Source organism: Enoplosus armatus, chromosome 18 (assembly GCF_043641665.1).
Source record: "Enoplosus armatus isolate fEnoArm2 chromosome 18, fEnoArm2.hap1, whole genome shotgun sequence".
Taxonomy (NCBI): domain Eukaryota; kingdom Metazoa; phylum Chordata; class Actinopteri; order Centrarchiformes; family Enoplosidae; genus Enoplosus; species Enoplosus armatus.
In genome coordinates, this window is record NC_092197.1 from 6395811 (window position 1) to 6413103 (window position 17293).

At 40.7% G+C, this 17293-nt stretch overlaps 2 protein-coding genes across 4 annotated transcripts; one reads left to right on the forward strand and one right to left on the reverse strand.

Annotated features, from left to right (window-relative positions):
• Nucleotides 1-2460: 2460 nt before the first annotated feature.
• Nucleotides 2461-10944, reverse strand: ark2n (arkadia (rnf111) N-terminal like PKA signaling regulator 2n). Of its 2 annotated transcripts, XM_070924907.1 has the most exons (5): nucleotides 10810-10944; nucleotides 8899-9795; nucleotides 3835-4005; nucleotides 3264-3378; nucleotides 2461-3144 (listed from the first exon to the last, which is right to left on the reverse strand). In XM_070924907.1, the coding sequence occupies exons 2-5, from the start codon at nucleotides 9725-9727 to the stop codon at nucleotides 2955-2957; spliced, it is 1305 nt and encodes a 434-aa protein (XP_070781008.1). In that variant the 5' UTR covers nucleotides 9728-9795; nucleotides 10810-10944; the 3' UTR covers nucleotides 2461-2954. The 2 variants fall into 2 exon arrangements, with proteins under 2 accessions (XP_070781008.1, XP_070781009.1); XM_070924908.1 differs by lacking the exon at nucleotides 3835-4005.
• Nucleotides 10945-12477: 1533 nt separating this feature from the next.
• On the forward strand, nucleotides 12478-17150 carry atp5fa1 (ATP synthase F1 subunit alpha). Of its 2 annotated transcripts, none has more exons than XM_070924655.1 (11): nucleotides 12478-12610; nucleotides 13790-13865; nucleotides 13957-14126; nucleotides 14342-14515; nucleotides 15104-15270; nucleotides 15497-15797; nucleotides 15921-16145; nucleotides 16229-16336; nucleotides 16426-16570; nucleotides 16672-16822; nucleotides 16918-17150. In XM_070924655.1, the coding sequence occupies exons 1-11, from the start codon at nucleotides 12551-12553 to the stop codon at nucleotides 16994-16996; spliced, it is 1656 nt and encodes a 551-aa protein (XP_070780756.1). In that variant the 5' UTR covers nucleotides 12478-12550; the 3' UTR covers nucleotides 16997-17150. The 2 variants fall into 2 exon arrangements, with proteins under 2 accessions (XP_070780756.1, XP_070780757.1); XM_070924656.1 differs by having other exon boundaries at nucleotides 14342-14449.
• The last annotated feature ends 143 nt before the right edge of the window (nucleotides 17151-17293 follow it).

The following is a 17293-nucleotide window of genomic DNA, read 5'->3' on the forward strand; positions in this document are numbered from 1 at the left end:
CACAGTATGACCTCTGACCCGGCATGCCACTTTTGTGGGTGAGGGTGAAGTTGTATTGTGCACAGTGAGGCAGTTGTCTAGACTGTTTGTCAACAAGATAAAAAAAAAAACCCAATGAGATGTCTCATTAAGTATTATACCTATGATGGCTATTCTCACCCGTACATACTTGTTCAAAACACTTTTAGATAGACAAGACTTTGGGCTTCAGGCACATTTATCAGTGTGCTGCTATTATAATTTTCAAGTTTGAGGGCGAACTTTTAAAAGTAGAAATCAAATAACATTGTTTGCTGAAGTTGTATTTAAATCCATCTGAAAGGATGAAAAACATGTAACTAATGTCAGTGTCTTCAGTTCATAGACTTCAGTCCCAATTAGACTACTTTTGACAGCCATGTAGACTTTGATTCAGAAGACTTACATGGAACAACAAAGAAAAATCCTCACCAGTTCAATTTTCCTTGACACTGAACACTTTGACATCCTAACAGTCACAGCCCATGAGCAAAGACTACATAGCCTGCTTGTAAAATGAATCACTGTGTTTTCTAGGGACAAGAAAAGAAATTACTAAACAAGAGGGTCATTAAATAACGCTCTATTTATTTAGTTTTAAAATAGTTTCTTTTTGTTCTACAGACATAATTTCAAGGAGGTCAAGGACTTGCAGAAGCAACAAAATAAAACACTTTTTTTTTGTTAATTTAAAATACTGACAGTAAAATAAAACAAAAATAACAGAAGAGCAAGGCTAAATTACTGGTAATGAGGATAATATCTGACATGAGGTTAAAGATGTGACCAAACATGCTATGTGCAACCATAGTAGAGCATCACTGCCCTAATTTTCTACCAAACTTCTACCACTAAAGACATGAGTCTTACTAATGTTTCATAATAATCCTAAGGAACAATAGCAAAATGGATTTTGCAAGCAGAAGTGGTCTGGTAAAAGAATTGTCATTACAGTGGTAGCTGCATATAGTGGCAAGAACTGGCCAAAGGAAAATGGAATAATCACATTTTACGAAACTGTATCTTGACTTTGAAACAGGATTCATGTCACCTCATTTCACAACAAATGCATTGACTTCCAAATGAAAAGATTTAGACTTACAGAGCAAATTTAAAAGAATAAACTGGAAGCAAAATTCAAATCGGGAAAGAAAACAAACTGAAAACATAAATTCCATTTAGACTTTGGTTTAGTTCCTTATATTTAGGATTTTCCCTTCCCTTCTGTGACCAGCAGAAGTAAAATAAATTTGATTCTATAATTCTCAAGCATCACTTTGTAAAGTAGGTGTTATTCAATATGCAATAAAACAAACCTTAAGTATTAAAACAGTGTGTGAAGTTGGATCATTGATAAAAATTGACCAGAGTGGCTGCAGTACTACATGAAGACAAAAATAAGACCACGGGGAAAGAGAGCAAGCGGGCCCTGAGGGTCAGGGTAAGAACAGTTCATACAGTAAAAGTCTCTTCTATAAACGCCCCACGTGGGCACAAACTCAACACCACTTTTACTCTTTTTGTATGTGTGTTAAATTCACATCTATTATTAAAATATTTGTTGAGATAGCAAAATCCACTGCTTTGTAAGGTAAAAGAATAAGCTTTATACGATTTTAAAAGAAAATAGTGCACATTTCAAGGCATACAGGCCATCTTGCTTTGCAGTATTCAGTGGAAAATACATTTCCTCAGTTGTTATAAAGGGGTCCCCAGAGGTTTAAAGGTGTTTGCATCCACTCAGGATAAGCATGCAAACAATAAGTGCACCCAGTCAGCACTGCAGGGTCATACATTCACTGATAACTACGTCACCCGGGACACCAGCAGACTCTGTGGCTTCCAACATAAAATATGTCTCAAAACAAAAGATACATTTCTATTGCCAATACACCACCACCACACATATTAGCGCTATGGTAACAATTAGTTGTATTTTGTAGTGTGTTTGTATTTTTCTGTTTGTTATCATAAAAAACCATAGCAATATGGTAGAAACAGAAACAGAAGCAGTGAATTTAAATCAGAAGACATTATGGGACACACACTTATTTGCTTTCTGGTGAAGAGTTGACGCTAGATGAGAAGATCGATGCCACCTTTCAGATACAAAGGTGGTACCAATCCTCTCGTCTAACTATAACATCTATAGCAAATAAGTGTGTGTCCCAAAATGTCAAACTAAACCAAAGATAAACCAAAACCCTCCCGACAGCACCAGAGCATAGGCTGTACCTAAGCTGGATAGAGTATAGAAAGGCAAAACTATCAATGCAAACTGAACTAAATGTGAAACCAGTGGTGAGACTTTTGAAAACAAAATGGACCCTGAACAGGTCCAAAGCAAACTTTGCCATCCATCTATGGTCTACTGTACAACAGAAAGTGTACCAGCTGCCGTGTTTGTCTTGACCGCAGGTGACTGCAGATAAAAATGCCGAATCAAGTCTGAAAATATGCCATTCAGAGTCTGTAGTGAAGCAGGTCAACAGCCATGTCGTGATACTGACCTGCTTTCAAGCAGCAACTTGAAGTTTTCACTATACAGCTTGCAAGCACACAACACAAAATGACTACCTACATCCATTATCATGGGGTAACTGAGGTATTAAATGAAGGTAGGATATTGCTATCATTAACAGATAAATCACGCTTACATTTCCACCTGCACTTGACGTGCTGTGCCATTTTATTACAACTAAATTCAGAGCCGACAAGCCAAGATCAGGGAATCACGTCAGTAGAATGGCTTTGATACATATGATTGTTTAACAGTAAGTTAAAAACAAACAGTGCTCTGGAGCAGGAAGAGTCCATGAGCGGTTACAGGTGAGGCCGCAACTATAGGAAGGATTTCAGCCGTAACATGGAGGCAAGGCAAGAGGGATGAGGAGGAGTGAGAGGAAGAAACAAGGAGTCTTCAGTGTACAAGTTGTTTAAAGTAGGTATTTGTGTCCGGCGTCCTCGTCCAGTGTGAGGTCCACCACTTCAGGAGGGGACACCCAGTTGGGCTGAGGGGAAACAGTAGTCCAGAGCTGTGGTTGATTTGTGCTGTTTAACTGCTCCACTGAGTTCTCCTTCCAGGAGGACAGACTCTTTATCACCCCTCCGCACGGGTGGGCGCATCTGGATTTAGAAACAAAAATTTGACAAAAAAGTTGAATTAATTTGTAAAACTAGGGGGAGGGGGGGCAATTCACACTGTCAGTAAAGATAAAGTTTCCACACAGTCTTTAAGTCTTTACCGTGCTTTCTCCTGCACTCCGACTATTTCCACCTCACTGTCAGAGGAAGCAATGTTAATCTGGCCCTTGTTGTGTTGAGAACTTCCCTTGTGCGACAGCTCTGCCTCCACGTGGCCTGAAACAAATAAGAGTAACAGAGTCACACATTGTGAGGCGGACCAGAGCAGTAGAGAGCTTCAGGCCTTGCTGACACATAAAGACTGCAGCTGCTTTGACACAGACAAGAACAAAACAATGATGAATCTGACACTTGTGTTCGTGTGACACATTGGACAAAACATACAGTGTGGACTTTGTATTCATGTTTTGACAATGCCGGCTAGTCAGTCGTAAAAGGTCAATTATTTTGTCTTGAAGCAAGGCAAGAGTTTTTTTCATAGCACCAAATGCAAGCCAGCGGTGTGTGGGATGAAGGCAGTAGTACTTCAAAAGGCGTCTTGCTGAGATTAATAAGCCCATTTCCCCCACATAGCACGTTGCTTATTGATGACACCCATCACCATCTAAAAGTCCTGTCTTCACTAAGAAGAGTGGAAATTATCAGTTTGGATTTAGTGGGTTTGTAACTGACCTGAGATAGAGCTCAGAGCTCTTATACACCCAGAGTGAGCTGCCATATCCTGGCCTCTGTGTGTTTTTAGCTCATGCTTTATCACCGTGGGCCGGACTGTCTCCACACTCATACTCTCCTGGTTAGAATCAGTGTCTGAAATATCATAGTGACCCACTACTGGAAGCCCGTCTGCAGAAAACAAAGAAAACACTTCATTATTCAAATCATGCCTGGGAACAGAAGAACTAGACACTGCATCCATAGTCCTGCTAGCTGCAGCATCTACAATATATAGAAGGAAACACACCCTATTTCCCCAGAGGCAAAGGTTTACACCAAGAGTGAAGGAAGACATTTTGGCTTATTCAATTTGACAGCACTAGTTCCGCTGTAAAACATGAACAATAACAGAAACCTCAGACTGTGAATAAGGTTATCATCACTTTACAAAGCTACGCTTATGAGGCTTTTATACTATAAGAGTGGTTGTGTTTGTAGAGTATTAATAAGCCTTTTGCAGCAGCAGTTTTTTTCTCTCTCCATTTATTGCTTTTAAAATAACAGCCATTCACATAAAAACTACACTAGAATACAGTCATTACAAAACACTTCAAAATGATCTTACTCAGTGAATGAAATGTAGTGGAATAATAAAAGCCAAACAACAGAAGAATAACTCTGTGGAAGAGCAGGAACATGTATCTTTGTTCTACCCTGTAGAAGGAGTCCCTGGGAGACACACACACACACACACACACACACACACTGCTATCCAGACAAGTCTGTGGGTGTGTGTGAGGGGGTTCGTCTGGACAGCATGTACTATGAGAGAACATTGCCTATGAATAGCTGATTGGGCTCTGAAATAGGCAGGTACCAGGGTTTCCAGAGAAACCGAGGACTTGCCAATGTAAAGGCCATGTATTAAAGATAGAAAAAGCACTAATGTAAACCAGGAGAGTCTCTTTGGTAAACAATGGACTGTCCTTAGTGTTGTTTTTAATGCACACACTTTGTGATTGTATGCAAGAGGCTCCCTTTACCATGTTGACAAAACAGTTGACTTAAAAGATAATTTCAGTTTTAAACAAATGCAGGACAGCAGTTGTTGGATCCATTTAAACCCAAAGTAATTATGCACCATGAAACAAAAAACACCAATATTCACACAATTTGAAACAAAACTATTAGGCCAAGAGAAAACAACTAAATAGATAAAAATGTTCGGTCAGTCACCATTTATCAGCACAAGCAAAGCTACACCTTGCACACATGCTGCTGATGAAAACTAATGTGGCCTTGCACATTCTATATACTAATATAAATCACATGCAAACAGGTGGGGAAACGATGCTTCCAGCTTTCAGTTTTGTAAAACCGACAGTCATCGGGCTACATATACACATACAGAAAATGTAACACTTTTTTTTAAAACATCCTAACTATAAATATGATTAGGCCAAAGACTCCTTCATCAATGTCTGTGATGGTTAGATAGTGTTAGCAGTGCTAAGAACTGTGACACTACGGTCATCTACTTCAGTAAGAGTAGTTTGAGGAGAGGGTTGAGGAGAGTTTCCACCTCAAAAGACCACAGGATCTGAACCAGAGAAGGCCACTTGATCAGTCAGATCAGTCAGTTTTTAGGAAATCAGTAAACATTGCCATGCACCATACTGCAGCTGTATTACTGCTGTATATTTGTTATTATTTAGTTTGATGCCTGGGTTTTCAGTTTAAAGTCAAGCTGCGGAACACACAGTGCCTTGTGGAGACACAGGCCAAGCTGGCAGACCAGTGCAAATAAAAAATGAACAAGGCGAATATTATATGAATGACGATTTGAGGCTCTCGACATTGTAGCTAATAGCCACAACTTAGGAACCCATGCCTTATCTGATGTCCATAATCTATACATAGGCTACTAAAAATAAACACTGGGAGTCATTCCTCCCTCACTAGTTTCTTGTTACTGCACAAAGGCAGCAATAGCAGCAAATGTAACAGAAAGGCAAACATTAAGAAAAATGTAAACGCATCTAATCTAATTATGTAATAGGATTTTAGAAAGCAAGAAATCATGTCGGTTAGCATATGGTGTTTATATTTATAGGCAAATCTATGTTTAAACGTTTTGATGTTAGTAAAGCTATGCCACCAAAATAAAGGTTGTCACAAGATTTTTGAAAGACCTGAACCATTTACAAGCTAAGTGCAAACATAGTTCAGGAGGAAGAAGGGTAATGTAGCGTGTTGAACCTAACCTAAATAGTACTATGATGCTTTATCTATCATTCCCAGCATGAAGTCAGAATGACAAGGCACATGCTATTAAGCAGCAGCACCCCACCTGGTACTGTCTTGATGGCTGCCCAGGTGTTGTAATGCACATTGTATGAGCAACATAATCAGCTACTCTGTGTGTGTACGTGTGTGTAGAGCTGGTCAACAAAAACAAGCCATACAATAAGCAATACAATAAAGAGCCCTGACTCAACAGTCTATTGAGATATGCCCTGTGTCTGTGTCACAGATGCTGAAGAAATCAAACAGGTGAGTTGAATTATTCAGAATGTCAAATCTCACAGTGATTCAGTGCCAGCAGATACGCTGGGCCTCAGGTCTGCACAGAGTCAAGTTCAGATGACCAGCTCAGGCCCAGCTGCTGTTGGTATAACTGTTAAGTGACCTCACATCATTTACCTATTAATACCCATTGCCATGCTTTCTGCATCAACTAGTTCTACACTTGGTAAGATCAAAGTATGAAACAGCGAGGAGTGAAGTAGAAGTGTAATCTAAACATTCAAGAGACCAGGATCTGGAACACCTAGATTTCCATTCTGAGTGACCACTTCAGGTAGGATGTTGTTGTTTATGGGGGTGGGAGTGAGACTGTTGTTCTCTCGTGCCAACATGTAGGCAGCCATAGTCTCTGCAGACTCTGACGATGGCAAATAGGAACTGGGTGGGGACGGGCGTGCCCCCTGGGAGGGATGCTGCCCCTCTAGGGCATCACTTGAGCGTTTGGACGAGTCGTTGTCCGAGTCGAGGTGTGCAAGCTTTTCCATCCAGATGCGGAAGCGTTCCTCGGTCTGGCGCTGCATCACAGCAAAGCGTGTCATGGCCTCCTCCAGAACACTGCCGATGCCGTTCCTGTCCCACGAGCCGCTGTCCAGCAGCCCATGAATGTGGGCGCCCACTCTGGATCTCTCCGATGCACGTCTGAAGCCAGCTTTAAAGACATTGAGGCCAAGCCATAAGAAAATACAGTAGCACGTTCATGCTTCGGAGGTGGACTTTTGTATAAAAAAGAGAAAATGAGTTTGTTTTTTGTTACGTGCAGATCGACTCTTTCATGCTGATGGACTACATCATGCAGTTGTAGCACTCAAATCTGTGTGCGGGATGTAAAAATGGCTGAAAACATTTCATGTAGTACGGATCCCTAAAGTAAGTTAACTTGATGTCTTGGGCAAGTTAACTGGAGAGGCTTTGAGCTCATTACAAACCTATGATGAAGGGAAACAGATATGGTTTTCTCTAAACAATTAAATCATCTTCGTAAAATATGCGGTAGGGTTAGTATCAGCCAAAATAGGCAACTTGTATAATACCTTTATAGTACTTAAAATTAGTTAACTAGTTCCACTCTGGAAACACACTAAACAATCATTAATAAACAAAAACCATGACACACCACAAGATAAATTCTGAATTAATGGAAAAGAAAAAGTGCCTACCAGAACCGACCCAATAGATTATATTCTAAGAAATGCATCCAAGGGGAAAAGATCAGCCTAAAGTGACCTCTCCTCCAACAGCAGCAGCCGGCCTGTAAATACCACCATGCTAGTAGCTACTTATGGAGAACTCAACTCACCAAAGAGACTTCTACAATCACCAGGAAACATTAGATTAACTAAGGGAACAAACATAGGACCAATGTGCAGACAACACTGTTAGTGTTTATTCTTATTAGACATTTATGGGCCTTCAGTTTACAGCATACAACCATACTCAGTCAGAGCTCTATATGCATTAATATTCTCTAGTCAATGACAAGAGCTATCTGATTAATCAAAAGGTGCTACAGAACCCATTATACAGAGAACCACTTGTTGCAATTCTAAAAACAAAAAGCTTCATTGCCTCCTGTGTAGGCAGAGTCAAGTGTATGATAGACCTAAGGAATATTCAAAAGCCACAGGTGGAGACAAAAAAGCAGGATATACTAAATGTCTTGCAGTCTTCGGGTGTTGCAGACGTTCACTAAACCCCCCTTAATAGAAAAGATGATATAAATCTTTTAAATTTACTTTGAGCACTCTGATAAAATGGCACATTAAATATGATTGAGTCTAAACTCTCAGGTATAAGACTGTATTTTTCTACCAGCACACCAATGCTGAATAGTAACTGCAGAGTCTTGCAACTCAAACTAACACAGTGAGATCATACACCATTTGTCTATTTACAGCAAAGGCTGAGGATATAAATGGCTCACTTGTTGAGTTACAGAACTCACAATATAGGTTAGATTATCACAACTCTGTTTATATCATTCCATGAGTTGAAGAATGTCCACTAGATTTCCACAGCATGCAAACGATGAGACAAAGTTCCAACAAAACATATATTGTAGTACGTCGTAACTGGACATAGGCCCCTCTAAAACATACAATCTAAGAATCTAAAAACAGGGTGAATGAAGACAGATGAGTGAGAAAATAACAACAAAAGAAAATGATTGATAAAACAAACACAAACAAAGCAGTGCTTGTAGTGATCTGACATTGCAAAGGCTTCGCGCAGCCCTATCACATGTTTTACTATGTGTGGAAAGTGAAAACAGGTTGCCTGAAAAATTTATGTCATGCAGGCAGCCTCTTACTGTTAAACTCTGTGTTTGACTCTGACGGCTAATCATCTTTGATTTTCATACACTGTAGGCCTATATGTCTTGCTATTACTATGTGATATTGTGCTTTACATGGGATATCTAAGTGGCTGCTACTGTTATCCTGGACAGTGGCAGTAGTATTGCGCTATAAAGCATGTGTAGTGAACATGGGATTTTACCTGAAATATCTGTCTTGATTGTCTTGCTACCTCCTGAAGTGTCATCATCCTCGTCCTCAGAGGAGCTGGTGCTGGAGTCACACGTGAGCTCGCTGTCACTCGTACTGCTGTCCTGCAGCAGGTTATACTTCTTCCGTGCTGCTGCTTCTCGTTTTTGCCTCAGCAAACGCATTCGCTCCTTATGTTTTTGGCTCCGGTGACCTTTCACTTTTGCCAGCTTGCCATTGGTTTGTTTTTCCTGCCCTCCTGCTGCTACCATGGTGGGCTGGCAGCGATTTTTCTTTGCAGCCATTGCATTAGGTGGCATCTCACTCTCCGAACGTGACCGCCGAGACTTCCTCCCCCCTGCAGCCGAGGCAGATGTTTGCCTTCCTGCTGCCTGCCCAGGATCGTTTGAAGCCTCCATGTTACCCTCTTCTCCTACGTGAGGAGCAGCACCTTCTTCCCCTGAGGAGAGTGTGTCTGAGTCAGCAAGGTGGCCACTGGATGATGGGGAGAGCATGCAGGGGTTTGAGGAGTCACTCTCATAGACATGACGAGACACAGGCTTATCACTCCCTGTAGAGGCATGCTGGGACTCTGGGGAGTCTCGGCGGAGCTCCTTCATCAGGCATGGCATAGAGAGACTCTGCTCGCCCTCTGTGTGGAAGGGGCTGTCTGCCTCCTTTTCCCTCGGAGGTGAGCTGGTACTGGTGGTGGTCTCTGTTTTCAGAAGCTCATCCTGGTCTCCCTGAACAGAAGCCGTGGCTGATTGTGCTTCATCAAGGCACTCAAGGGGGCACTCAGCATCCACAAATTCCTCTGCCTTCTCTGAATCAGCCATCTTCATGCTAGTAAAGCCCAAAGCCCAAAGGTCCAACAAACATGGACCAATGTGCCTGGACAGGAGCTCACCTGCTGGAAGAAAAACATATTCCTAATTCAAATTCACAGTCTAAATCTGGGCAATCTGTGCAAGAGGCTCTGAGAGCATGGGGCATATTATCTATACTTTTTACAAGGCAAACTTTCATAATTTAAAATGTACCGTCTTTCTGCGTATGAGGTAAGGACTTAAAATACAATGTGTGGAATAGATTACTGCAAATAATAAACAATAAACTACAGAGTTAGCCTAAAATACAAGGTTTTTACCATACTTAAATTTCTAATTTGGCAAAATGTTAGGGCATGGTCACATGTAGTGGCCATTTCTTTATAAACCTGTAGATCTCCAGTTTTTCCTCCACTCCAAACTTGGATAAAAACACTTATTATGTGCATTTTTTACTGTTCACACATCAAAAACAACAAATAATCTCATTAAATTTTGTTCAACGATTTTGGCCTGAAATTCACATTAACAATATTACTGGTAAGCAATTAACGTTGGCTAGCTTCTAAAAGCAATTAACGTTACCTTTACTTTGATTTTTATTCTACTTTTACGTCTCACAGCCTGAGAATGATTTCAAGAAAGTGTGTTAAATCTCCTCAGCCACAAAGTATGTGTAATAGTCTTAACAGTCTTCAGGTGAAGCAATGTTATGTGCATTTAATGACTGTTAAATAAATCTAACATAATCTACTATGAGACATTTATTGGTGACTGAATAAATGACTTTAGTTAGTTGTGTCTGTGGCTAGCTGAGGCTAACACAGGCTCGGATCTAGACGCTACTTTTAGCTGCGTAGTGAAGCTAACCTCGGTCATAACCTTACACTCTGCAAACTTGGCGAGAAGACTACAAGTAGTGGGAAAATGTTCAGGTTGCAGGACAGCTGCCTCCAAGATCCTATAAATGGAAGCAGTATCTAGCCACCCAGAGGCGTAACAAGCAGGATAATGTCCGCAGCTAAGAGCTAACGTTATCTCAGTCAATGCGATAGCCAACTTAGCATTTAAAATCGGCTGCGCTAGTTACAACTTACCGCGGCGTTAGTTATATTCTTCTTTTCCCAGTGTCAGACTTTTCGACATCTTAGGGAATTTGTAGCCTCTTTGATTTACGATGCATAAACAATGCACTGCAAAATATACTTTAGTACTTCACAACTTGGAAGAATTTAAACGTGTTTTGGCGCAGTGTGCTCGCACCTTCGCGAGCCCTGCTAGCCGTTAGCAGCTAGCTGTGTGTTTATTTTAAAATGTCTCCATCAGCCGTCCGTCTTTCACAAAGCTACATGCGCCACTTCCGGCCGTTTCTTCGTGGTCGAGCGCCCCTGTGGGTCGAATATTAATACTACAGGGTGGGAAAATACCGCAGGACAAGCACGGACAGCAGGGGGACATAGCAGTGGTGCAGCCCTACTAGTTGTGGCCCAGGGTACTAGCAGAGATTAGCATAAATTCCCCCACATTACAGCAATAGATGAGTGTGTGAGGGTGCTTGTGCTGACCTTAGTGGTGGAAAATAACTAAGTACATTTACTCAAATGCAGTATTTAACTACATTGAGTATTTCAATTTAATGCTACCGTATACTTCTACTCCACTATTTTTCAGAGGGAAAATTGCTTTTTACTCCACTACACTTATCTAACAGATTTAATATATAAAGTATATATTGTGTGCTGTATGTATTGTATATAAGCTTTTGTGTTTTATTTACATTGTTATACAGTATATTAGATAGCTGAAAAGAGCTCGACCTCGAACAGGTACAACATTAAAGTGCTGTTTACATGTTCATGCATCAGTAACAATAATCCAATACTGTAACATTGACAGGGGCCATTTAACAGTTACTTTTACCTTTGATACTTTAATTACATTTTGCTGTCAATACTTGTCAATGCACACTTTTACTTAAGTGAAGTTTTGAAAGGACTTTTGCTCATAGCCAAGTTTGTTTGCATTGTGATATTGTTACTTTTACTTAAGTAAAAGGATATAGCCTAGTACTGACCTTGCAGTATGCCATCTTCAGATCAGCCTGCTGGGGGGCTCTGTGGCCAAAATGAGCTGCTGGGCACCCCCTTGTTCCTCCCACTCACTGTACAATGTTTACAGTGCTCATATACTGGACTATTCTCATTGAATTTAATTAATGAATAGACAATGAAATAATTACAAAAGCGACTAAATACATTGTATTTAACATTTTGATTATATTAATTTAATATGTACCCAAATTTATTAAAAACGTCTAAAATAGAGTAGGAATAGAGTTTTTAAATAACAATATTTCTTTATTTCACTGGATACTGATTTATTTATTTGGATATATATATATAGGTATTTTATTATCTGCTTATTCAAAGTCTTATTAATATAACTTGAGATATGAGCAACTTATGATCCTTACCGTTGACCTTGTTTATATTTTGGATTTTGGATATCTTTGGATATTTTTATACGCGCACCTTTATTGATATCTCATACTTGCACTCTACTACTGCAACAGCTGCACAATCTTATCTTATTTTATATACAATAACGTATTCATTTCTTATTTATTTATTTCATTGTCTACTTATTTATATAATTATGACCCATCCATAATAAAAAGGAAACGTAATAAAAATAAATAAATAAAAGCGAAAAAGGAAAGAAGAAGTACTTTATTTTGAAGTACTTCCGGGTCACTGTGACCTTTCTACAAATCGGTTGCCGTGTCCGCCATCCTTCTCTCTCCGCTCCGGAGCAGGACAGACCCCGTAGGACATCAACATGCTGTCAGTACGCGTTGCAGCGGCCCTTGCCCGCAATCTGCCTCGACGGGCTGGATTTGTAAGCAACTCTTAACTTCATTTTGTTCCGATTTGTGTCGACTTTGTTCAGTAAACCCCCGACTTTATTCAAATCTAAAAAAAACCATGGCGGTGTTGTGCATGCACACGTCTTTCCACCGGAGGACACCGGGCCCTTCACATTGCTACTTCCCTCTGTCAACATTTGTAGCAGACATACAGCAACAAGCCGCTCTTGAGATAGCACAGTAACTTACATTAATAAATGTGACTAGACGATACAATTAATCTCTGAGCTATGTGTTATGGTGTTAATGCATTGTCATTGGATATGACTAAGCCAACGTGCAGTAATGACGAATGTAATTTGGTATTGAAGGTCAGGTTTGTCTGACTTAGCTAGCTTTCGCTGCAGATTTACCAGGCTAGGCTTTGCACAGTTGTTTATGTATATGGGGGGACATTAGGCTGGATATTATACTGTTCTGGCTAGTAACTTACTGGCGAGGACTGACCTGTGACTGCAGACTACACGATCTGGGGTCCTTATCAGATCTTTTTTATATTTTGATACACCCAAGTCAGGAATATTTCTAGAAATAGAAATGTCCAAATATAGACTTAAGCTGCCAATTGTAATTTACATAGCACTAAGTAAAAAGAACATTATGTCTGCTGCACAATAAAAAAGATTTATAACTTGTTCCCTAAGTTGCAAGTTATAAACAGAAAATATTTTCAACCAGATTGTTGGAGGAATCTTCAGGGATTTTGGAAGTTTTCAAAAATCACACAGTATCTTATCTTTCACAGAAATGGATGCTTCCCTCTGTGACTTAAGTGTACTGATGATTCATGAGACAAACAAACTGGTGCTATAATTGGGTTAGCTTTCTTATTACTGTGACAAAGTCACCAGGAAAGTCAATCTTATTATTTGAAATGAGTCTATCCTCTGTGGACAAAATATTAGAAACACTTCTCATTAATAATTCAATTAAATTCAAAAGCACCTCAAACTGCAGCTGATTTGGACAAAAACTGACCATTATAAGACGTACTGCCGGGCTGTTGCATTAGACTGCATTAGTTTTAAGTTGATGCAACTGATTTTATATCTGATTTAGCTGATTTTAAATAAGCTATTAAATATAAAATGCTTTGCAATTATTTGATGTGGCTAACATTGATTTCTTTATTGGTTCCAATTGTTTTGAAGGTATCCAAGAACGTTGCTGCAGCATGTGTAGGAGCCAAGAATCTACACACCGCCCGCCCATGGCTGCAGAAAACAGGTCGGTGTCTCCTGAAATCTGTATTGGTCTAGGTTTCCAAACTTGTTAATTAGTGGACCTTTTCTTAATGAACACTTTACATACATTAAAGGCACAGCCGAGGTGTCGTCCATTCTGGAGGAAAAGATCATGGGAGCTGACACCAGTGCGGACTTGGAGGAGACTGGCCGCGTGCTGTCCATCGGTGATGGTATTGCCAGAGTGTACGGTCTTAGGAACGTGCAGGCTGAGGAGATGGTGGAGTTTTCCTCTGGTCTGAAGGTAAGACTGATGATGTAACCCTTGGAGACTAGGTTGATGTTAAACAGCTTTAATGTTTGAGAAGATTCGATTCAAATGTCAGTGATTGTATTCCTTAACCAGTCTCTAAACTAGTAGTTGTCAAATGGCAATGCTCTCTACTTTCTCAGAAGCTGCTGTCAATTTCTAAACTAAAGGGAAGAGTGTTAGTAACTGTTGTTTCTTCTCTCATCCAGGGCATGTCTCTGAACTTGGAGCCCGACAACGTTGGTGTTGTGGTGTTTGGTAACGACAAGCTGATCAAGGAAGGCGACATTGTCAAGAGAACAGGTGCTATTGTGGACGTGCCTGTTGGTGAAGAGCTCCTGGGCCGTGTCGTCGATGCCCTGGGAAATGCTATCGATGGAAAGGTAAATGATGACGATGATGGTGATGATGATGATGATAATAATAATAAATTGTATGTCTATAGCACAATTCATACATAAAATTGCGTAAAAGCAATTAATCATGACATTTACAATAAACACAAGATAAGTTAAATGGAAAAAGACAATATAGGATAAAATAATTGGTAGGTAAAAACACTTGAGGAGAGTGTTGAAGATGCCTTAAGATTAATTTAAAAGTGTCTATAGATTTGGAGTCCTTTAAACCCTCAGGCTGACTGTTTGATAGTTTAGGAGCATAACAAACAAGAGGCTTTTAATTCTTTTAATTCTGATCTCAGGAACAATCAACAAGCTCGAGGGACCTAGCGAGCATCTTTCTTTGTCATATCGGACAGATAAGATAGGCCGAAGCCATTCATTGTTTTAAACAATGAAATAATCTTAAAATGAACACAGTGAAAAACAAAATTAATTTAATTAATTTAATTACATAATTGTCCCTCTTGGGATATTATATTAGAATGGGTTTTACGGTATCATGCCTTTTTGATTGAATAGTTTATTAGGCAATTCCTGACCGTTGTTGTTCCACTGTTTTCCTCACAGGGCCCCCTTGGCTCCAGTACCCGCAGGCGTGTGGGTCTGAAGGCCCCGGGTATCATCCCCCGTATCTCTGTGAGGGAGCCAATGCAGACTGGCATCAAAGCCGTGGACAGTTTGGTCCCCATCGGTCGTGGACAGCGTGAGCTCATCATCGGAGACAGGCAGACTGGGTAAGAGGATTCTGCTCAAAGTGAATAGTTAAGGACACGGCAGCATTTGATGTTATTCCTGATCCTTACTTAAAGATGGTCTGGTGATTTTATTTTTGTTTGTTTTTATGAATTAAACCTGGAGAATATTTGGCTCTAAAACACAAGATTGAGAGTCATTGATGGTCAACTTGGATCTGTTTGTCGGAGTATCCACTTGGCTTAGTCCCTAAAATTTGTGTTTCAGCAAAACCGCAATTGCCATTGACACCATCATCAACCAGAAGCGCTTCAACGAAGGAACTGACGAGAAGAAGAAGCTGTACTGCATCTACGTCGCTATTGGCCAGAAGAGATCCACCGTGGCTCAGCTGGTGAAGAGACTGACTGATGCCGACGCCATGAAGTACACCATTGTGGTGTCTGCTACTGCCTCTGATGCCGCTCCGCTGCAGTACCTGGCCCCCTACTCTGGCTGCTCCATGGGAGAGTACTTCAGAGACAACGGCAAACACGCCCTGATCATCTATGACGATCTGTCCAAGCAGGTGAATTTTATTTAAGCGGATTGTTGGAGATGATTTTAAAACAGGGGACACAAGTTGCTGTAAGTAATTTTAACGAAGTTTAGTTTGCAGATAAACCCAACCTCGTGTGTTATCTTTCTACAGGCTGTCGCCTACCGTCAGATGTCCCTGCTGCTCCGTCGTCCCCCCGGTCGTGAGGCTTACCCAGGAGACGTCTTCTACTTGCATTCCCGTCTGCTGGAGAGAGCTGCTAAGATGAACGACAACTTTGGCGGCGGCTCCCTCACAGCCCTTCCCGTTATCGAGACACAGGCTGGCGACGTGTCGGCCTACATTCCAACTAACGTCATCTCCATCACAGACGGACAGGTGAGTGTGTGTGTGACTCGTTGACTCGCTTCGTCCCGATTTGAGATCCTGAACCAGCTACTAAATGCGGTTTTCTGACTCAGATCTTCTTGGAGACTGAGCTGTTCTACAAGGGAATCCGTCCTGCCATCAATGTCGGTCTGTCTGTGTCACGTGTCGGATCTGCTGCCCAGACCAGGGCCATGAAGCAGGTTAGCCTTCTTTGTAATCGCCTATCTCCCTGCTTTTATCACGATAAATGTCTTTCGATTCTGACTTATTGATTTCTGTCCCTCACCAGGTGGCTGGTACCATGAAGCTGGAGCTGGCCCAGTACCGTGAGGTGGCGGCCTTCGCTCAGTTCGGTTCTGATTTGGATGCTGCCACTCAACAGCTGCTGAACCGTGGCGTTCGTCTGACTGAGCTCCTTAAACAGGGACAGTACTGTGAGTATTTACATTTAGCATTCCCTTAGTAGGCTTGTCTTTCAGAAAATGTATCCATTCTACAGTCTTATGTATCGTGACTGTATGCTTTCATCGTGCAGCTCCAATGGCTATTGAAGAACAGGTAACAGTCATTTATGCTGGTGTGAGGGGACACCTGGACAAAATGGAGCCTAGCAAGATCACCAAGTTCGAGAAGGCGTTCCTGCAGCACATACTGAGCCAGCACCAAGACCTGCTGGCAGCTATTAGGTAAGTTAAAGAGCTTCTGGGCAACAGCATTTACACTTTTGCATTGTAATTTATATTCTGTATGTATTTTGTAACCAATCTCTTTTTGATTACAGGGCTGATGGCAAAATCTCTGAGGCATCCGACACTAAGCTCAAGCAAATTGTGTTGACTTTCCTCTCCAGCTTTGAGTAAAGTGATGCTTCTTGGTCTGGTTGTTTTCTTGTTTGCATAATGCAGGGTCGGTTATACTTTCTATGAACTAAAAAAAAAAAATAAATTCAGGAGGCACTTGATCTTTAATGTACAGATATCTCCTAACAGAGAATAAAGTATTCCAACTAGTTGACTTGATTGTCTCTTTTTGTGTTTGCAGATCTGTAATTTGGTCACTTTCTGTTTTGATATACCTTGATGGTTTAACTAATTATATTATACACAACAAATTGTAGTTCCTACTGATTATATTACACAGTAAAAATAGTGAAGCCA

What these genes read in the sequence shown, in the direction of transcription:
- ark2n (XM_070924907.1), bottom strand. Translation starts at nt 9,727, where the DNA reads ATGAAGATGGCTGATTCAGAGAAGGCAGAGGAATTTGTGGATGCTGAG. An exon ending in AATCAAGACAGATATTTCAG is followed by an intron (nt 4,006 to 8,898) that starts GTAAAATCCCAT and finishes TGTTTTCTGCAG; the next exon opens with ACGGGCTTCCAGTAGTGGGT. An exon ending in GGAGTGCAGGAGAAAGCACG is followed by an intron (nt 3,145 to 3,263) that starts GTAAAGACTTAA and finishes TTCTAAATCCAG; the next exon opens with ATGCGCCCACCCGTGCGGAG.
- atp5fa1 (XM_070924655.1), top strand. Translation starts at nt 12,551, where the DNA reads ATGCTGTCAGTACGCGTTGCAGCGGCCCTTGCCCGCAATCTGCCTCGA. An exon ending in TGCCTCGACGGGCTGGATTT is followed by an intron (nt 12,611 to 13,789) that starts GTAAGCAACTCT and finishes ATTGTTTTGAAG; the next exon opens with GTATCCAAGAACGTTGCTGC. An exon ending in AGTTTTCCTCTGGTCTGAAG is followed by an intron (nt 14,127 to 14,341) that starts GTAAGACTGATG and finishes TCTCTCATCCAG; the next exon opens with GGCATGTCTCTGAACTTGGA.